Raw genomic sequence first — 23,110 nt, 5'->3', positions numbered from 1 at the left:
ATTTGATTAAAATTATAGAGAAAATTTATAAATTTTAACATTAAATAATAACTCCTGGAGCTAATAAAAAAATACACTGTGGGAAAGGACAAGATGAATATTAGGAATTTAAGCCATATTAGGTCCAGCTAGGTTGTCTAATTTCAGAAATAAGGTAGTTCAAATTATTAAAAAATGAGGTGTTCTAAGGTATCTAAAATCTACCTCATTTATATGTATATGATAGGTTTGATTTTATTGGATAGAAGTGGTTCAAAAATATCTAGTGTGCTTTTGTCTTGTTTATGGCATAGTAAAAAGAGAATGAGATTTAGATGGAGAGGATCATTCTTGAGTTTCTTTTCCATCACCGTCTGTGTGATCAGGACAACATTCCTCACCTTTCTGAGCTTCAATAGGAATAAAAATTGTTAAATCATAGAATACTTTAAGGATTAGATTTAAAATGCCAGTCTTGGATTCACATACCATGTAAGTGTTTATCATTACATACAGACATGAATAACATGTATAAGTAATTTGTCTTTGTGACTATCATTAGTAGAATATCCTTTTGTATAAGTTTTGGTGGTCTGATATATTGGATAGGTTGTGTACAAACTCTAAGTTCTTCTGAAGAAACTAGACCTGTCCTAGAGCGCTTGCCGAAGATCACTTGCTGATGGGTGACAAGGCAGTGCTGATATATTTTAATTTCTGTTTGCATGTCCTTTTTGATAGATCCTACAATAGCAACATGCTAACACCTTTATGCAGTATTTAAGCATTACTTTGTCTACACCAGAAATCGCATCTACATCATTAACTCATTTCTGATTTTAAAAATACTACTTTAAAATAAAAAAAAAATAAAGAAGAAAATGTAAAAAAAAAGGTTATTATTTCCTCTAATAGAAATAACTATTATATTTATTGTATTGCCTAACCTTTTTTCTCATTATATAACTATTTTGTTTACCACGACATATGGGTATTTTCCCATGTCCATGTGTATATATAAAGTATCAGCTTTAAGAAAGATAAAACTAGTTCTTACAGAAAAACAAAAATACTCTTAACTGTATATTTTACAAGCTAATGAGTTAACATACAGAAGAAATAAGCATTAGAAGATTTAGTTATTTGTGGTTTGCTTGGAGATCATGATGATATATGTAGTGTCCTGAACGATAAGTGTCATATAATGGGCAGAGCACAGGCTTTAGATTGGGGCTGAACTGAGTAAATCCTTGTTCCATCACCCAGTAGCTGTATGATGGTGGACAGTCACTTAACCTCTTTGACCTTTGGTTTCCTCATCTTTAATATGAGATGAACAATGCCTGCCATTCATTCAGGGCTACTGTAGGGTTAGAGGCAATGACTGTAAATAAAGTACCTGGCCCACTGTCTGAACAACAATCCGAAGAAACCTAAGTCCTGAAACTTATAAAATTTAAGCATCTGTTATGGAGAGCATGCTATAGCCATAATAAACTAAAATAGCTCTGTTCTAAAAATATTTATTTCTGTAATTTTCCTTTATCTTGCAAATATATTACCACCAAAAGAAGAGTTGAAAATGATGAAAAAGTGACACCGCTTTAAAGGTGATCCCTACTTAGCAGGCTCCTTAATTATGAGCTCCAGCGGCCCCAGTCCCGTTTGCAGTATTCACTTAATCTGGGGACACCCTGAGGAAGGTCTGCAGCATGTCGGCCCTGGGCTAGGTTTTGAGGATTCACAGATGAGTTCTCAAAGGACATTCACAGTCCAGGACAGTGTCAAGTGACCTTTGCTGCAAGAACTCCAATTCGGAAAAAGCAAAAGCCTTTCCAGGGCACTTTTTAAAAAGTTCAGAATGAAAATAGTGAACCCTATTGCGGTTGCTGGGGTAGAAGGTATAAATTCAGAAAGCTTAAATTGCTTATTGAACATACAAATATGTTCAATTTTTCACTTATCGTAAGTGATTATAAGTGAAAAAAAAAAGATATTTCTTTTAGCCAGTGGAAGGCTAACACCTGGGTGGTTGGGAGGAAAAACATCACTTATTTAATCTTTATTTCTTACATTAGACTGCAAAGTTAGGGGAATCCACAGGCTATGGTTGCCCATGTCTCATCTCAGATGAGTCAGAGATGTGGACACAGCCCAAATAAGAATACGAGTAGGGTGTGGTAAGCGTTATAACAGATACAAGTAGTTAATTCAGATAAGGGAAATAGAAGAGTGTCTCCAAGGAACTGATAAGTAAGTGGTGGGTCTTGCAGGGTGGACAGAAGTTCACCGGGAAGGCTAACAGCCTTCCAGGCTCAGAACACTGTATGACAAGACACAGGGTGTGTAGTGTAGTGCAGTTCAGAGAATGGAAAGTAACTGTGGTTCGTGGAGGGCATAAGGAAGGTGCTAGAAAAATGAGCTTGGAGCCTCTGGTGTACTACATTTGAGTTTAACCAAAGATAGCAAGATTTTTATTTCCATTCCAGGGAAATGTTGAAAATGTTATACAGTTAGTAGAAGCAGAAAGAATATAACATAGCCAATCAATATAAAATAATGATTTTTAAAACACCAAAAAGACAAAAACTGTGCCCTTGCTGAAACAAACCATTTTTTAGGAATGTGGAGAGTGTCCTATTCCAGTCCAGCTAGAAGGCAGATGCTTCAAAGAAGAGTTAACTCTGCAACCCACATCAGAAATGTATCAGCATAATAAGTAACCCGATGGACACAGTTAAACCATATAAAGTGGTAAATCCATTATGCCCACGACCAATGATGCTCCCTAAACTTCCAGAATTCACCACTAACTTGGTTAAAAAGCACCTTTACAGAGAGAAATTTATAGAAAGGCAAATGTACACACACACACACACACACACACACACACACACACACACACACAGAAAGACACACACATATTTCTCTTTAAAAATCAGAACAGTGATTTTTAACTTTGGTGGGGGCGCAGACAGGAAATAATCAAGTACTGTAAATAAAAGAGTTGATCACTAAGACTTATGCTATTCTTACTACTTTGTTTTCTCATGATAATGTCCTGATCTTTCCCTTTAAGCACTATGTAGAAAGTCAGGAAACCAGATTTCAGACTCAGCCACATCATTTGCTAAACATCTGCCTTATCTCAGACAAGTCCCTTTACTTTTCTAGCCCTCAGTTTCCTTTTCTCTCAAATGAAAGGATTTTCAAGAAGGCCCCACAGCATGTAGCAGAACTACTTCACAGGCCACTCTGGAAGGTGAAAGGAGCTCCCTGCCAACCTTTTCCTTTCTAACAGAAGCTTTTCTTTCATTTGTATTATAAATGGGTTTTTATAAGATTTTTGATGAAAGGATGTGATCACTTTTTAAAAATCTGAAAATCAGTGAACTGGATATTCTGTAGGGCATATCCAGCTCAGAAACGATTTCTGTATTTGTGGAATGGAGGTAACAATACTTCTATTTCATAGGTATCTGAGGGTTGAACAAAACATTACATAGAGAATAGGGCATACAGCATAGGAAGCATTCAATGTGTGAGCTATTATTCTTCCTAACTCCAAATAGACTCCTCACAAAGAAGACTGCATTTCACGTGACTCTCAAACTTTGAGTATAAAATACTGTTGACCTGAAAAAAATTGCCTAATCCCTCTGTTATATACCCAAAACACTATAAAATGTCGTGGACTCTGAACTTACAGTATTATCATTTTATTCCTATTTCTCGTACATTGCTTTTTTTTTTTTTTTTGCACAACTGAAAGTTTTCCTCTGCGTCAGACTTTTTGAAATAATTATGACCAGCCACAATTATGACATTGCACATATTAATGTGTTTCAGGCTTGCCAGCTCATGGGAAAGTGACATCAGCGTTCACTCTCTAACCCTGCCGTCTGCAACCTGCTTGGAGGTGCTGTTGATATTATCGAGGAATAATGCTACACTGCCTCCATCCCTTCGCTATATGAATTCCTTTCAGGTAAGGAATGGCTCCTTTGCCAGGGTGTATTTTCTCAGTTTTACCTGTAATTGTTTTCTAAGGATCCTGTCGTTCCAGGAGATAGTCTCTGGTAACCCATATTTTCACATGATGATAATAATAATAAACACTGCCTTGTCTATCTCTTTTTAATAAATGAACAAATGGAGGCTCAAATTGGCTAGGTAATTGTCTAGTAGCGGCAGGACCATATCTCTCTAACTCCTAGGTTTGTTCTCTTAATCTTTATCTTTTCTGCCTCTGAGAGAAAAGGAAAGAACATTTGGCAAAGATACTTGTGAACGCCACTTCCCTTTTCCCGCATTTGCCCTAGAACTAGGATTTTCAGCTTGCAGTCAAATTGCCAAATGGAAGTTTAACTGTGATGGTGTCCTACACACTCTCAGTACCTGTTTCTATTCCCTAGTCCCTCCCTCGTCACTTTCCCACTCCCCCTGGATATTTATCTATGCTCTGGTAAAGAGCATGGTCAGAACAGAGCATAACAAACAGAATAGCAAATATGGGCTGACCAGGAAGACCCCCTCCCTGGTAGGTAGCTAATTGCCACTGAAGTGGCAAATGAGAATTAAGATGTTAACTAGTCACCTGAGTTGTGACCCTATAACTACTTGGTGTAATTGAACGTATCTGTAACTCTTGACGATGGAAAAATATTCCCAAGCCTCCTGAGGCTGACGCTAAGGCCATGTGCATTGATGAGAAATGAGTAAATGTAGATTGGTTCTACTTCTGAAGGGTTGCTGATATATCCTAAGATAACTTCAGGATCAATGTATATTGCTTGATGCATCTCTGTGGTAAAACAGACGTGGATTTTCCTATGAATTATAGCCCAGGAAATTGGTAAATTAAAATAAAATAATATAATAAAATAATAAAATAAAAATACTAAAATAACTGCTTTGATCTAATTTGCATCCATATTCTCCCAGTAATCTGTTACACTGCTTGTGTCTGTGATTTTCTTCCTGATACACATCTCAGACTTTGGCTGTTGGCTTACCTGTTTGTATTTATCATTCCTTGATTATTAACTCCAATACTGGACTCAAGGGACCTTAGAGGACACTTTCTCATTTTATAGTAGCAGAAACTGAGACCCAGATTGCTGAAGTGAGCTGGCCAGGGACCAGTATTAGAGACAAAGCCGACTCACTAGGCCTATGCCTAGATAACTGCATCTGGCACCCAAATATGATCCTAGCTGAAGTCCAGGAAGGCAGAGAGGGTGTGAGGGGTAGATGGAGGTCAATTGTATCTATCTTGGAATGTCTACAACACCACTTATTCTATAGTAATTTATAATTATTCTATTTATTTATATACTGCCCTTAGCCGGAAACGATTTAAAATTCTGTCTATCAATCCTTATTTCTTCTAAGGTTTACTCTTTGGATTAAACACTATGTAACACAAAAGTTTGTATACGCCCAAACTTTTATAGAGGGAAATAACAAGAAACCTAATAGTGGCTATCTTTGGGGAATGAGGCTGGAAGAAAATTAGTTTTTATTTCACTCCCTCATGTACTGTGTGAAATTTTTATATGATGGCTGAGTGGGGAGCAATAGGGATGATTTTGGCTTCGAGGATTTTACAGCATATTGGGGGAGACAGAACAATTATCCATGTGTGATGTACGTTGAGAATAATTCCATTAAAAAGTATCCACTATGCAAGTTTTAAAGAGATTGAAGGTAAGAGTCATCTAAACCGAGTGTGGGGAATTTGAGAGGAGGCCCAGTCTGTATTTATTCTCCATGAAACAGAGGCTGTCTTGTTCCCTTTAAGGATTTCAGCTCAGGCTCAAGTAAACACATGGGTCTGAAAGTCTGGCCCGCTCTTGGTGGCATTCGTTTTCTCTCCGAGCACCTTTAATCACAGTAGTGCTTAGAGCTGTCAGGATGTTAATTACTGAACGTCCCTGTCTATTAGTGATTGTACTTCATCTGGTCTCAGTCCGTTTGCTGAACGTTATTGTCAGGAGCACATACACTTTTCCAATTTCAAACGTACAGAGAAACTTGGCACAATTTTATGTGCAATGCCTGCTAAAGAGATTTTTCCCAAGTGCTAACTCTGGAAAGATATATTTTTATCGGGAATATACCAGGAATCAACTTCCCTTTGCATACCTTCACTCTAAAATACAGGATTAATGAAAAGAAGAAGGATGTCTGTCAGTATTAGAGTCTCTGCTGCTTTATTTTTTTAACACCTCCTTAATCGTTTATCACAACAGCAAGGAACAGGGTTGCTAATTTTGTCTGTATTTGGAATTTACTTTTTTCAATTGGAAACTCACTTTAATGCAGTTTTTTAAAGTGCTGTATTGACAAGAGTTGTAAAATAATGGAATGACATTTGTTAAAGATAACCATCTTTACATTTCCAGTTCTTTTATATTCCAGGCCGAGTTAGTTACTGTGAGCAATGATTCTTTTTTTGTAAAAAATGTTATTTCAGTTTCTGAGGATTCAAATGGCACTTCTGCTTGAGCCGTTATTACTGCCAAATCCCAAAAGAAGAAGTTTTTCTTATTAATTAGAACTATTAACACCGGTGAAATTCTAACTTCTTAAATTACAGTGTAAGTCAGGCCAGCAGGGATATCTTTTGGTGGATTTGTTATCATTTTAACTTCTACTCTGAATCAGTACTTTAATATCCCTAGTGTGATTATGAGCAAACAGAATGTAGGATTTGCTTGAGAATCATTGCTGCTGTATACTGGACATATACTATAGTTATTGTTGCAGCCACAGGAAGAAGGATGGGCTGATCATGTCACACTCTGCTTAAAATTCTTCCATGGCTTTTTATTGTGATGAGAATAAAATCAAAACATCTTATCCTGGCCAACAAGGCCTGGCAACATCTGGCCCTGCCTCCTTTTTTGGCCTCATCTCTCACTCTCTCCGTCTTACTCACTCTGCTCCAGCCATACTGGCCTTATTTCCGGTTCCCTGTCACAGGCCGCTTCTGGCTATAGAGTCTGTGCCACCAGGAGAATACTTTGATATGAAATCTTTGCATGGCTGGGTCCTTCTTGTCTTTCAGATTAGGCATCTTAGGGGAGGGGATAAGATGCCTAACCTGACCCCCCTCACCAAGTTTCCCTCTCCCCATCAGCATATTCTATAATCGCATCTTGCTTTATTTTCTCCATAGTACTTTTCACTATTTAAAATGATCTTGTTCATTTATTTGTCCTTTCTTCTTTATTAAAATGTGGGTTAAATGAGAACAGAGAAAATATCTATTTTCGTTCAATATGCATCAATAGAACTTACAACAGTGCTTGGATATAGGAAGCATTTAATAAATACTGGAAGGCTGGATGGGTGGATGATTAGCATAGCCATTTGCCATTCTAGAGAAATCCAAAAGACTAAACTAGGGGGAAACAGAGGCATGAGCAGCATATTCAGGGGCAGAAGCAGCAGCCCTTTTCCTGCTGAGACAGGATAGACTCAACAGATAAGGTTCAGATTTGAGATGTGTCGACAAGATTGAGCACAGATGGATATCTGCATTGTAATTATAGCCTGGGGCTTTGTGCAAATGAGAAAGACTGGAAGAAGAATTCAGCCTTTGGAAAGAGCTGGCAAGATAGCAGAGTGACTAGTATACAGGACTGGGCTCCCTCTGGCACTATAGAACATAGTAGGGAAAACAAGAGTGATGCCCAAGCTTTGGTGCCAGAAACCAAGACAGGGGACCAAAGGCCCCCTGAAATGGCGCAGGTGGCAGCCCATTGCTACCAGTTAGAGTCCACTGTGAGTGCGTCAGCTTTCTGGGGTGAGGCGTCAGAGGCCATTTCCATCTCCATCTTGCTGGGCAGCAACCAGCTCTTTAACCAGAAGTCTTGCAATAGCAGCTTTAAGTCTAAGTGTGGTGCCTAGAAGGTAGCACCTAAGAGCAGTCGAGCTGGACCCAGGACTGGGCAGGAGCTGCCATTTTCATTACTATGCTTTTTTCCTAGAATCCTAGACTGCTGTTGCTGAAAGAACCAATTAGTATAATGACCTTACTTTTATAGATAAGGAAACAGACCCAGTGAGGATAAGGTGATACTGGAGACTGAAACTCTGATTTCTATGCTATGCCATTTGTGCTACAGAGGATGCTGACTTCTCTTCAGGTATAAGGGAAATTTTTCTATTCAAGCATTTCTCTATTCTATGAGACACAGGTTCCTCTGGATATAATTAGGTGTTATAGATATTTAACCATCATGCATTAATTGTGCAAATTATAAAGGCTAATATATATTTAATGCTTTCTGTATTCCAGGCACTGTTCTCAATGATTTGCACTTATTAGCTCATTTCATTTTCACAAAAATACCATAATGAAGGTAAATTATTATTCCTATTTCACTGGTACAGAAACTGAGCCAGAGAGATTAACTTGCCCATGCTCACACAACTAGTAAGTGGAGGAGTATAAGTTTCAAAACCTGGTTCCAGAACCCCCCGTTCTTAACTTCCAGGTAATATTGCCTTTTAAAATACATTTAGTTCAACAAAGTGGGATTTTTTTTTTTGACTGCAAGACTTTTCAGGGCCTTTCATGTATATAAGGGGCAGTGTAACCATTCTAGTTGAAAAATACAGTTAATATAATTTCCCTATTGTAGTTGATACCAGGAAGACTCTTTCTAGGGTCTTAATGTGCTGAGAACACATATGAGGAGACACTGTTCTGTCTGAGCTTGAACGATTCGGATGACCAAAACAGACTACTCATATGTACATTCTTCACAGCTGTCTTGCTTATTATCTCCAGGAGAAGTAGCGCTGGAACAGCCAATTGTCAAGATGATACCATTTCTTTTTTTAGTGACTAGACAGTTCTCCTTTTTGTCAGGGCCACCTTGGTCAGAATGGCACAACAGGAACAAGATCTGCCTTTGGCATTTCTTGGTACACACTGAATCACGCCAGAGGTCCAGCAGGCCCTTAGCTGAGCATTGCTTTTCCAATCTGCACCTGCTTCCAGCTCTATTTCAGTTGGGTCTCATCTACTCTAAGCACAGTAGTATTACATGGCAAAAGGGTTCCATTAATAGATTGAGTTATCTGGCTAAACTTTCATGGCTTGACTCTCACTGAAAATTCCCAGGAAGTCTTCCTTGGAAACTTATATTCAACTAAAAGATAAGGAGTATTCCACAGCCTCGAGCCTGAGCTGAGAAAACTTTTCGTGTTCATTCCCACACCTTACCTCATTAACTTTCTTCTATCCAGTTGCTCTAGGCCATCCAAAAGCCTGAATGGGATTTTCAAGGACATGGAGCCCCAGAATTGAATTTACTTTTTTCCCCTGGAAAACACAGATGTTATGTATTTTTTTAAATCCTCATAGCAATCCCTGTTTTAAAGGTGTGGAAAGTTAAGTAATGTAGGCAAGCTCATGTAACTACCAAAATGCAGGGCTGTGTTTCAAACCTAGGTCTTCTAGTTCTAGGTCAGTTATTTGTTCTATCTTGTGACAGTTACAGCAAAGAATATAACAAATGGTCTTATTTCACAATCCTGGGTCTTGTACATCTTATTCTTACCATATGGCAGCAACAGTCTCTCTTTTATTGATACTATCCTTCAGAGGACCACAGCCATCAACCATGGGATTAGTGTAACATTCTCCAGCATTAGAGATTCTGGCAAATAAGCTTCATCAGATTACAGTTTTGTGTATATGCTATGTGGTTGAATAATATGGTGAAAATATATAGAAAAGAAAAATCGAAAAAAAATTTATAGCATTTTTCCATTACCACTTAATAATAGGATTGATCAGGGTTATTTCCTCATCTCTGGATGGATCGAAATCATACACTATTCAATGGGGAATGCTGAAACAGATGAAGCATCTTGAATAAGAGATTTATACTTTTCTAGAGAAAGTAATTCTCAATTATGTTATTTTTATGTAGTTTGATTTTAACTTTAAGAAACTCACTAATACTTAAATTTCATCATTTCATGATGTAAAAACCATATATTCAACTTCTCAGTTGTTTAGAAATTAATGATTTTACAAATAATTCTCTCATCCAGCTATTTTTTTTACCACTTGCTAGTATCTGTATCAAAAGAGAAGAAGAATATAACACACGAAAATTCGGTTTAATCATGTGGCCATTTGTTAACGTCTCAGGGGAAAAGCTTTGATTGTATAGAAGTTCGAAGCTGTGGTTTAAACTTAAGAACTTGAAATATATATATATAATCGTTAAGGGCTCCAAGAAATGGTAGGCAGAAGCCTGGGAACTTTATGGATGAATAGCAACAAAGGGGCAGTGAAGAGAAAGTAAAGTTTCCATCTCTACACCGTTTTTTTCTGTCTACTTTTAGACATGGCGCTACGTAAATGACTTTATCTATTATATACCATGTTATTCTCTAGGTATTATCTTTTAAAGTAAAATTTTTTAAATGATTATAAGAAAATAATCACCCGATTAAAAAATTTGGAAAACACAGAAAAATGTAAAGAAAATTAAAATCACTGAGAATAAAATAAGTATTGATGTTTTAGAGCAATTCATATTAGTGTTTATTTATGCTTATTTGTATACACACACACACAGACACACACACACACACATACACACACATATTTTAGGATAAAATTGATCTCATTGGAGATGCTGGGACTCCGTTATTCCATTACTCCGTATTCTGCTCTTCCCTCTGTTTGGGTGAAGACGGACAGTCTTCTCGAAGATTGTCAAAGCCTCTTGGGGACCTCATATTTAAAAGTCCTGTTACTAGTTGAGAGAGGATGGGGGGAGACTGAGTTATTCCAGATGTCTAAGGTTTGCTGCATGTGTAATCAGAAGGCAGATAGACCTGCATGGAGATGGGCAGGCACAGGCTAGAATTTCCACTCAGCACTCCTGGTGAGCCCTGAGCGCATTCCAGAGAAATGAGAAGGGAGTGGTGTTGACACCCTCAGGTCTCGAGCCTGTCACCCTTCTTTCTTTCCTGCTAATGCGTTTGTCCTCAGTGGACAGAGATAATCAGAAGTTGAATGCTACTATATTATATTTAGGGAATCCAGTCTCAAAAGTAGTGATTACTGTTCTGACTATTTTCAATCTCTCTCCCCAAACAGATTTCTGAGAATTGCCTCGGCAATTTAGGTGTGAAGGGATGTTGCCTTTTTCATTCCTTTCAGCCCTGCAGGGCCTTCTGTGGTTTGGGGAAATAAGCAGGTATCTTTAGCTTAATACTACTCTACAGTCTGTATTCTCCCTTCTGCCTCCTTCCATTCTGGAATCTGCTGTTTTGTCACACTCTGAAGAAAATGTGGAGGACAGGGCCAGGCGGAGAGCTAGCCCATGTCACTGCCACATGGCATCTTTCAAGAGGCTGCTTACAATACCCGGATTCCCCGCCATATGCCCTGCTCCTCAGAAATTTCTATCTACCAAGGAGCTGGGCCTGTAGGCAAAGTGGGACAGTTCCCAGACCTTCCTTGGCACTGGTTTTTACTCTGAGGAGCTGCCAGTTGTTAGGGGTCCCTGAATGGGCCAGGGGCTCTCTGGCTTATTTAGAGAAACAGGAATGAGGTAAAGCCCAGAAAGTCAGTGATTCTCTTTTGTTTTGTTTGTTTGTTTTTAGTTAACTTCTTTTCCTGACTTTTAAGGAAATATATATTCATGACAGAAAATGTGGTATATTTTTCATTAGCAAAACAATACTTATTTGCACTTTTAGCCCAACAACATAGAATGTTAAAATTAAACCAGCTACTACCTAGCCCAATTCAGTCCCTCACACATGGTGAGGAGAAAAGGGCTGGTGTCTGTGTACCTCAGTCTGTACCTCTGAAATGGGCATGGGGAGGACTGGAGGGACAGATAGGGTTTGTCTGATTCTGCAATGACAGGATTATATATGGATGGTACTGGTTATAAAACATCAGTGTCCGTGGGAAGGAAGCTTGTGTAAAATTCAGGTTTCTGAGTGACAGCATGAGATTCTGACTCACTAACTCTGGAGGAGAGCCCAGGAATCTGCATTATAACAAAATATCCAAAATATTTCTGATAAGAGTTCTCAAGAACCAAGGTAAGAAACACTTGTAATAGAATATATTCCCACTAAAAAGAGAAATGTAAAGGAAAAAATCTTAATTATGTTGAACACCTAATCAATAGCTCAAATAGCTTAATTATTTTTCTCTTTCTTCACTTTTGCTTCTTAACCTGCACTTAACATAGTCCCTGACTGTTGAAGTAAACCGAATCATCGTTATGAGGTTTGCATGTTTTTCTTTGACTTTTTTCTCATACCGCCGCCTCTCCCTTTTACACTCAGATGCTTGGTAGGATCCAGGTGTTACCTTTGTAAGTCATCCTTCTGCCATTTGGTGTGGACACCTAGCATTCCAGTGTCTCGGTCCCTGGGTTTTCTCCCTCAGGAACATGCAGCCTCTGTACTCTTCTCTCTTCCTGGCAAGTCTTGTGTGACAGGACAGTCGCTTACCCTGACACTCAAGGTGTGGTCTTAAATCTGCCACCAACTGGACTTGTAACCCTGGTCTAGTCAAGTAACCTCTATGTGTCCCAGTTTCTTTATCTGTACAATGAGGAGGTTGGGTTAAATTATAAAGTTCCTTTTAAACTAGAAACACATAGAGTCATTTTGTCTGTTCCCAGCTGTTCCTAATTTATTCTCCCAGGCTGAATAATATAACTGTTTCTTAAAGGGACTAAGTCCTTATTTCTTTTGAACATCTTGAAAGTGTTTAACTGATAAAAAGCATGGATAAAGCCAAGCCACCTAGATTTTTTTTTTCCTCCAAGACAATGGAGTCTGTGTCCCATGACCTTCCTAATAGCCACAAAGAAAGGTCAGGAATGATGGGGTTAGTATGCAGTCTGTCCTGGCCTCTTCCTGCATGAGAAACCTAAGTCACTCCATGTAGAAGCAGACAAAGGGAAAACACTGTCAGGTGGGCTGTCTGTCAAAGGAAAGGAAGAGGGAAAAACTCGGGGTGTTCTCTGGACAGCCCTTGGTTTCTCTGCTTCCTCCTTCCTTCCCCACCCTCCTTCAGGCTTCTTCCACTCTTTGTTTCTCCCTTTGTTTCTGACTCTGGTCCATGTTGAAACATTTGTGGCTTAGGAATTTTCCAATGGTTTCGCATTTGCATTTATTTTATTTGTAAATATGGTTATTCTAAGAAAGTCTTCTAAAATATGAGCCTCTCCCCTTGCCTGGAGCTGTTAATAAGAGGACTAGGTTCTTTCCCACACACTGATCATGGCTATGTTCAGTCAGATGCCTCCTGGTGGGGAGACTTGCTTCTTCAAAAAGGAGATTAAAGGTACATGTGCTTTTAGAAACAAAGTGGTATTGTTGACTGAACTTGCTTCTCCCATGAAAGAACCCACCATGTTTTTCACAGAAGGTTTCTGGCCAGAGAGGGAAACAAGAGCCTGGGAAGGATGCCAGCCTTCAAGGCAGTGCTAGTTTGGAAGGTGAAACTGTTCTAAGCTTGCATTGAGAATTTCTCATGAGCCCTCCTCGCAACAACTAATCGCTTCAGCAAAGTGAGAAAGTTGAGAACAGAAAAGGTGTTGGGGAACTAGGCCAAAGGAATTGTGAGGAAGAAGAATGAAGTCATTTTCTTACCCTTTTGGTCCACAGTCTTCTCCCCCGACATGTGATATAGTGGGGGAAAGCCTTGAAGTGGAAGTGGGAGATGGGTCTGCGTTTCCATTTGGCTGCTGTGATACCTGCAATCAGTGACTGGGTACAAGGCATTTACCTGCCAAGATCCCAGGTTTCTCATTCCTCCAGCTCAAAAATTCACTGATACTATGATTCAGTAGTTGAAGGAATCACAGTAGTGTGAGAACGTATGGATTAAATTAGACTGGAGAAGAAAGGCTGGCATTCAGGATAAGGTTAACACCTCCTTAAAGATCAACATGTAGCTCTTTCTAGTCTGGAAGTTGGGAATAATGGTTACAAAGGAATGATTATGTTGGGGCAGTGGGGAAAGTTTTGTTTTGTTTTGTTTTGTTTTGTTTTTTTGTAGTTTCAATAAGGGCTTCATGCAGTTAGCATCCACAGTTAGCTTTCAGTGATATAAGGCAGTTTGATTAATCTGTAGCATACAAAAGGGTGCCTGGTGCATTGTTCGAAGTTGTAATAACAGAACACAGGCTAAATTGGAGTAAAGAATTGGCAGAGTAATGTTTAGGTGCGAGTGCCTTTTCTTGTCTGTATAGTCCTGAATGTAGTTCTTTATAAACATCATTTGTCCATAGTCCCAGTGTTTCTGACCCTCTTCCTGCTGGTCTTAAATTACTGTTTCCTTCTCATTTGACTTCAGCTTGAAAATCATTTGTAGAGTCATTAAAGATTTGAGACATGGTCTATTTGAACCGTCAGCCGTTTTTCAGCATAAAGTTTCCTAAATATACTAATATTTAAGCAAAAATCAGAGCACTGCTAGCAGAAGACATAGTTCTTGGTATTTTTATTTTAAATAAGTGATAAATCCAATTACATTATTATGATTTCTAACGTAATTGGACTTACATCTACCATTTTTGTGTATGTGTTGAGGGGATTATGTTTTTTGGTTGTCAAACTTTACCTTTTTTTTCTTTTTTTCATCTTCTGTTGTCTTCATAGTTTCTCATCTTCTTTTAACCCATTTCCTGTTTAGAAAAAAAAGTAGAATTCGCTGCCAGTGTTAATTTAGTTTTACATAAACATGCCCTTAGAGGCGGAAGCAAGTATGACTGGTTTTCAATGTGAAAATAAAATATAAAAACTGTCGGAGTTATTTCTAAACAGAACTCTTCTTTAATCCTAATGTAACAGAAATGTATACATAAATTGGATTCATCAAATGAATTTTCGGCTAACAACTGTTCGAGAACAATGTTAAAGTCATGCATAGGAATGCTGCATTTTCTAGGATTTGACATTTTCAGTGATCAAGAATTACCATATTTTTTAAATAGAAATACCACTACTAAAAACAGAATGCTATAAATAGAATGATATTATTTGTTTCCGAAGACTGTTGATATACTAGAGCAATGTGAAAATAATAATAAAAGCAAAATATTTAATGGCAAACTTTGGGGGTAAGGTTAGGACTGTGATCCTTGAGTTATCTTGGAGTAAATGCTGCACCTGGAAATGCCACCGGCGAGTATTCTCAGGGCAAATGGGAAATGGGTTAAAAGAAAATCCTCTACTGTCTTGGAAACAATAGCATGCAGTTTTCTTTTTTTAGTGGTAATCATAAATCTTTTTAACTGTATAAAATATCAAGTTTTCTAGTAAAAACTAAAGTGTTCAGTATCTTTACATTTTTTAGTCAAGAACCTTACCATATTTATTAAGCACATCAAGCACATTCCTTCCCCTCACCCTATAGAGTCACCATTATTCTGTACTATTTTTGTTTCACTTAAAAACAAAATAAGTTAATTATTTTTAAGTATTTTAATATTCATTACATACACACCTATCATTTTTGTGCTTTTTTGTTTTTTTTTTCTTGCATCCTGTATCTTTTAGTATTCCTTACACTGACAGTGTGTAAATGGTAAATTCTCTCAGTCTTTCTAGGTCCAAAATGTCTTCATTTTGTTCACAGTCTTGAATGATGGCTAAGTTATGTATAGAATTCTGTACTCCTTTTCAGTTTGAAGGTCTATCATTCTTTGCCTTTTGTCATCTATTTCTGTTTATAAGACAGCTGTTTTAAGATTATTTTCTGTTCCTCTGAAGATAATCCATCCCTTCTTTCTGACTGATCTATAAAATTTTTATCTCTATGCTTGACGTACTATACTTTTACAGTGATGTCTAGGTGTGGATTTTTAAAAAATGTTTCTATTCTCTGAGACTACTCCATCTGAGGACTTCAATCTTTAATTGGTTCTGGAAAATTGTTAACCATTATGTATTAAATCTCCATTATCTCTCCCCAATTCCTTCTTTTGACCTCCTATTTGATATATAATAAGTCTTTGAATCTATTCTTCATGTCTCTTAAATGTTATCTTATGTATATATATCTGCATTCAGTATAAATTTCTCACTAGATTTTCTAATCACTCATTCTCATGCTTATTCCCATTATTGAGTTTTATTTTAATGGATATATTTTTTATTTCCAAGATATCAATTTTTCAAAATCTTTCTGAGAATATGAAACATTCTGGTTTTAAAGTCTTTTAATTCTGTTATTTTAATTTTGTCTGGAGTTGCTTAATCATCTAGTTGATAATTTATGGCTGTCTAATTTAGGGTTTGTTTTCTTCACGTGTTTTAAAATTTTAGTTTGCAAGCTCACCTTGTATAAGTCCTCTTTTCTCCTCTTTAGTGCGCCTCTCAACTTACCCCACTTCCCACATGGTTTTGCAGCTACTTCAACCCACCTCCCTGGGCCTTGTCCAGCACCAAATTCATAATAGTGGATCTCCGTGATGAAATGAGGCTTCTTATAGGTCAGTCACTGAACCAGCAAGCAGGTCGGCTTTTCTCATTTCTCTAAATGCCGAGTCCCATGTACATCACCCCCAGCAGTTGTCAGCAGCAAGTGTCTCCTTCCATGAACATTACTCTATCCTGGAGCCTGACCTTAACTTCAGCCCCATCAGACCCATGGCTTCAACTCTGCTCCCTGCTTTGTGCTTCTGGTCCAAGGAAATGCTTCTCTCGTTTATTTGTTTGTTTGTTTGTTTGTTTGTTGTTGTTGTTTTGAGTGTAGCTATGATTTGGAATTTTCTTATTTTATATTTTATCTATCATTGCCATATATTTGAAGAATTCAAGGCAAAGACTTTCTTTTAGTGTCATCTTTAACTCTTTATGACATAAGCTTCGTTTTCATATCTGTAGAAGGAGAATAATAACTACCCTTCCTATATGAAGGCGCTTTGTAAATACTAAAGGTAAGGTGTGGCCATCTTTAAAATTAATGTAATTGGTCTATCATATTTTACCACTTCTCTGTGTCTGGAGTCAGATTTGTTTAGGATGGGTGTGTGGCACGGTGAGGAAATGAAATACCTTCGGTTGTCATAGAATTAAACATCCCCAGATTGTTACTTGTCTGCTAAATGGTAGCAGTTCGGGTCACAAAATTATAGAGTATTTTCTAGAGGCAAATGGATTCTGGCTTCATTTTTACTTTTAGATTTACGTGAATTGAAAAGGAAATTGTGTTTAATTACAGTAGAGCTAACTCAACCATTCACTGGATTTTTCAGTTTTTCTAAATTCTGTTGTTTCTTTTTTAAACCAGTGATGGTATTTCTGTTTTGTGAACCATTCTGTTTATGTCCTTCCCTCCTCAAAAAATAAATAAATAAATAAATAAAAACAAAAAATAAAAAATAAAAACAAACAAACAAAAAAACTGTGCCCTGTGAGGAGTTGAGAATCAATGAGAGAAGTAACAACCTGAATTTGCACCCTGAATATTCAAAATTAAAGGTCTTCTCCACTCACATAGCCACATTCTTGGCAACAGTCAGCTAGAATCCTGCTTTCCTCCTTAGTCTGGCCATTTTTTGAAATTGAAAATTTTGTATCCCTCTATCCATCCTCTGGTATATCACCTGGAGTCAAAAAATGCTCTCTATACATTTCTAGGTAGCAGAAAACAATGGCAGCTATATCATAATCAGTCTCCAAAACTGAAAATAATAGGAAACAACTCCCCAATTAAGAAAATTCTACATGCATTCTTGAAGACAGAGAATGCTAGAAGTGCAAAATAACTGTGAGTAAATGGGAGGAGGAGGGAATCAACAAGTTCCAGCGTTTAGTTTTTTATACTTCCTCACCACCTCCACTCTGCTCGAAGGCTTTTAGTAAGCAAAGCAGACCAAGAAAAATTGCAGAGAAGACAGAAGAGAGAGGCAAGCAAAGCTGCCTAGGGGTGCTTTTGAATGGCCACTAGAAAGATGAAATCCAGCCTAAATTTTAAAATGCTAGAAAAATGTTCAAGCAGATCAGAGCATGGAGTATAGGAACGAGAATTTAAAGTACATGGGGGCAGAAGCCATATAGGGCCAGATGCACCATTTAAAAAGATAGACATGATTTAAAAGGGTAGGCATCACAAGGTACATCACTTACTAGGGCCATCTTCCAAAAGTATACCTTCTGGAGGAAAAAAAGCAAAAAGAAAAAAAAGTGTTTTTAGCAATGAAAGAGAAAAGAAAAGTGAGTTGTGTGGAACTTAAAGTTCCGTAAGACAAAGAGAAATACACAATCAGAGGCCTCAAAACTCCTTCCTGCCATCAAAATAAATGCAGTGACAGAAGAACCCACTAAAGTACCTAAATTTTGCTAGAGTAACATATTTTACCACTTCTCTGTGTCTGGAGTCAGATTTGTTTAGGCACTTTTCAAACAGGGATTTTTTTTTTTAAACACTCCAACAGCATAAAAATGAACAAAAGGAAAGTCAAGTCAGTAGAAAAATTTTGCAGAAAATTAGAAAAAGAAAAATTATAACGGTCAATTAAGAAAAACTCTTCCCTACAAAACAATAGTGAAGTAAAAGAAAAGTGTAGGTTCACACTCCAAACAGAATTAAAGACACTCAGGTATTTTAGGATATGAAAAATCACTCTGATTCAGAAATGCAAAATGGACAAAAACCAGGATAGTTTAAAAAGAAATTGATTGAACTCAAGAAAGAAATGGAAGAAAAAAAAAAATCCCAGAAACAAAGAATGAATTTAAAAGTGCCCAAGTGAAAATAGATTCTAATACAACTTTAAAAAGGGTTTGAAAAAAGACAGTAAAATAATCAAGAAAATGAAAACGACATAAAAAAGTAAGAAAGATTCTGAAGGGGAGACAAATTATTACTCCTGCTTCGTAGGGTTCTTTGGCTGGACCCTGAAAATTAAACTGACATAGACGGATTAACAATAGAAAAGCATACAAATTCATATAAGTTTTATGTGACACAGAAGCCCTCATCCTTATGAAGACCTAAAGAATGAAGGAAATGAAGATTGAAAGAAATGGAGGAAACTGCATGCCTTTATAGTGGATTGAACAAAGAGAGACAGTTATGGAAAGGTAAACTACTCAGAGAGGCTTAAGGAAGACAAGAATTATTTTTATAAGGTCTATTTATATAAAAAATTTTTAGGTCTCAACTTCTTGTCCTTGTTAAGAATGTTACTTTCAGGGAGAACTTCTTTCACTTGGGAATTTCATCTCCTGCTTTTAAGGAAAGGCGAAAGGTCAAAGTGTTTTTTCTTTCATTTGCTGTTTTTCAAGTGCTTTTAACTCAAAATAATCTTTATGTGGCATATTTTGGGGTAGCCTATTCTACCACCCTTCAGGTCCAAGAGAAAATATAAAGAATGAAAGAGAAACAGTCATTTAAAAAAAAATTTGTCAGAGTCACTAAATTTAAAAAGACCAATGATACAGAGCTAATATTTAAAACTGTAATTTAAAAAAATCATTCATAAATAGAAAAAACCTGAGTCCACACTAATTATGAAAACTTTCTAAAAATATAAAAAGACCTGAATCTACACATTGAGAGGGTTCACTGGATGCTTGGGAAAATTAACATAGAATGATCAAGTTTGAGACATCAGACTAAAACTCTTAAATTTCAGAGATAAAAATCAAGACGTCAAGTTGTCTAGGCCAAAAGATCAAATGACTTTCAAAGGCAAAATAGACTAGCATGAGACTTAAATCTATAAATCAAGGCAACAATGGGGCAGCATTAAAAAATATATATTTTTAATTACCTCAGTGAAAGAAAGGCTTTTAAATATGCAGCCACGCTGTCCTTCAGCAATTAAGATAATACTGACGCAGTTTTGACCATACAAAATTTTAGGGAATCCTCCACTTATCAGGCCCTTCTGGAAGAATATACTAGAACCGGAGTCAGCAAACTATGGCCTCCCACCTGTTTTTGTGAAATTTTACTGGAACACAGCCACGGTTATTTTGTTTACATATTATTTATGGCTGTTTTTCTTCTATGCTGTGATAGGGTTGAGTTATTGCAACAGGGATCATAGGGCTCACAAAGCCTACAGTCTTTACTATCTGGTAAAGATAAAAAAGTGTGTTGGCTCCTATACTAGAAGATTACCATAAAATGAGCAAGAAAACTTCAGCATAGGACTGACAATGATCATGGTCTTTAAGAATTTATAGATTCATGCATGAGACTAGAACAGTCATGCATGTGATGGTAGTAGACTAATGCAGAAATGTATACTATGACAAAGTTGAAATAATGTAACTAAAAAGGGGGAGGAGAAGGGATAGGGAAAGATAGAAATAGAAAAAACTTATTGTTTTATAGACGAAAAGTGGGTGATAAAGAATACCAACCCTCACCCCCACATTCACCGCCCTGCCAAAAGAAAAAAACCTGGTAAACCAGATGATGAATAATTAAGTAAAGAGCATTTAAAAGGAGTAAGTACAAAGGTGACCACTAGAACGAAAATAATAAACTTTTCTAAATATTAATAGACACCTCTTACAGGGAAAGAAACAGAAAATATTCTTTTTAATTTATGGTTATAAAATATTATGATAGATTTGTTACTAAACATATCAGTCATAACAATAAATGTGAAGGTGTTTAATTTACTTATTAAAAGAAAAAGATTTACAATGTGGCTCACAGTATAAAACTCAAGTATATGTTCTATTATAGCAGACTGAGCTAAAAGAGTGACTCAGATATTCTAAAAATAAAGGATGGACAAAAGTGGAATTATGTTTGTACTACGTAAATGTAAACAAAATGAGAGATAAGTGGTAGTGATCCTGATGTCAGAAAACATAGAATTTAAGCCACAGAGCATTAAACCTGACAAAAGAGACTTTTTAATACTAAAAGCCACAATTTACCAACAAAAACAAAGAAGAAAGCCCTTATACCTAGATATTTATAAATTCTCTTATTAAAAAACTTCTAAGTGAAAAGGGACATACAAATTAGAATTACAGAGGCTTTCTTATTTTTTTTTTTTTTTGTTTTTAATGTGACGACATGGTCTCTTGCGACTGGCCTCTTTCACTTAGCATGACATTTTCAGAGTTCATCCATGTTGTAATATGTTTCAGTGCTTTATTTTTTTTTTATTGCTGAGTAATATTCTGCTGTATGGATGATTTCATTTATCCCTTCATCAGTGAATGGATATTTGGTCTTTTCCATTTTTTGACTATGAACAATTGAGTCACTATTTGGACAAAGATAAAATTAGATGCTTCTCACAGCATACTTACAATAAACTCCAAATGGATTAGAGATCTAAATGTAACAAATGAAAAATAAAAGTGAGAAACCTGGTGAAATTTGAATAAGGTCTTAATATTCTTAGTAAATATTGTACACATATCAGTTTTGTGGTTTTGATAATTGTCCTGTGGTTATATAAGATGTTAATATTAGGGGGAAATAGATGAGGGGAATATGGAAATACTGTATATTTTTATTTTGTAACTTCTAAGTCTAAAATTATTTCAAAATTAAAAATAATTTTAAATATTGGATAATATACCAAAAAATTAAAGAGGTTTCAAATAAGATGGGAAGCTAGACCAAACCTTATTCTTTGAATTCTAAGAAAGGGAACATAATATTACCAACTAGGGAGGAGAGCTATTAGAGCAGGGGTCCCCAACCCCAGGGCTGTGGACCAGGACTGGTCTGTGGTCTGTTAGGGACTGGGCCGCACAGCAGGAGGAGAGCAAGTAAAGCTTCATCTATATTTGCAGCCGCTCCCCAGCGCTATCATCACCACCTCAGCTCCACCTCAAGTCATCAAGCGTTAGATTCTCATAGGAGCACCGGTCCCTGGTACCAGAAATGTTGGGGACCATTGTGTTAGAGGCCCACCAGACTCCATTTGAGAGTTAGAGCCAAGAAGCAGCAGGGATACAGATCAAGAAATCATCACACTGATTGTAAGTCACCGTATTACCATAGTAAGATAACATACATAAGCCTTGAGGTTGAGGTAAAAAGTTTTAATACATACACAATAATTAATTGTTTTTTAGTTTGGCCACCATTTATTTCAAAGCTTCAAATCTCGTCGATGGTCAGAATTTACATTTTGATGGATGGAAATGCTGCAGAAGTAAATGTTGGTTATCTTCATCTTAAAGATATTCATGCCCTAACATTTAGATTCAAATGATATTCAATGGTATTGAGCTTGAATCTTAAGAAAATCAGAAATCTTCTAGTTTTTAATAATGGAAAGCCCTTATCTAATTCTTTAATTATAAGAAAGCTTAGCAAAAATGACATTTTCTCAAAAAGCACCTAAGTGACCCTTTTCCTCAAAAAAAAAAACTTAGTTTCATAGTTTCATGATAAGACAGTCAATTCCTTAAGTCAGAGTTCATCTCCATCAGATGTGATTAGGACCCAGGGTTATTTAGGACAAATTTGGCTATTGAAAAACCACACCTATGAAGTAAGAAAGTTAAGAAAGGATTCATTGGCTTGTGGGCTGGATAAACATCTTACATTTACCCAAATATTTGTTATTTCTTCAACCTTTGATTTGTATCATAAAATCAAGCATAAATCATAGTAGGCATAGTTTTATTATTTTGGTTGCCATATTTTTTTGGAATTATGTTTGAGATAATGCAGAAGAGTTAATTAAATAAGATGTTTGTAGCCACTTATATATAAAGTTGGGATAGGTTTAGTTATACAAGCCTTTGTTATAATAGTGTTTCCATGAGAAAAATTCATATTACATCACCTAGCTTATAGCTTTTTGTCCCCCCAACCCCCCAAGATATAATTTACCATATGTACAAAGACTGCTATTTGGATTCCCGTGGATATCTTTATCCAGCATTTTGTCAGAGGGGAAATTGCCTTCTGCATAATCGGGAATAATTGAAATAATTGGAAGTATAATGAGAGCCAACATTTAGAAGCTCCCTTGTGCTTCTTTCTACTCTGCAAAATAAAATTATCACTGAATGCATTCATGTTTTAAAATTTAAGCAGACTTGGTAAATGAATCGTTTCTAAATATGTAGAGGGGCTTATATAAGGTTGTTGTGTCCCTAAAACAGGTGTTAAAAG

At 36.7% G+C, this 23,110-nt stretch overlaps 1 protein-coding gene across 3 annotated transcripts in view; it reads left to right on the top strand.

Annotated features, from left to right (window-relative positions):
- Positions 1-23,110, top strand: part of UBE3D (ubiquitin protein ligase E3D) — a 143,792-nt gene that overhangs the window by 68,222 nt on the left and 52,460 nt on the right. For 2 of the 3 annotated variants that reach the window (XM_036219739.1, XM_036219738.1), the window contains exon 9: positions 3,829-3,967. In XM_036219739.1, coding sequence (XP_036075632.1) covers positions 3,829-3,967 — 139 coding nt within the window. Of the gene's footprint in view, positions 1-3,828; positions 3,968-17,637; positions 21,759-23,110 lie in introns of those variants that run through there. The other variant, XM_036219737.1, reaches the window with a different exon arrangement.

This window comes from Rousettus aegyptiacus, unplaced genomic scaffold (assembly GCF_014176215.1).
Source record: "Rousettus aegyptiacus isolate mRouAeg1 unplaced genomic scaffold, mRouAeg1.p scaffold_m13_p_1, whole genome shotgun sequence".
Classification (NCBI taxonomy): Eukaryota; Metazoa; Chordata; class Mammalia; order Chiroptera; family Pteropodidae; genus Rousettus; species Rousettus aegyptiacus.
The sequence above is the reverse complement of the archived record's forward strand: the minus strand, read 5'-3'. Positions and strand labels throughout refer to the sequence as shown.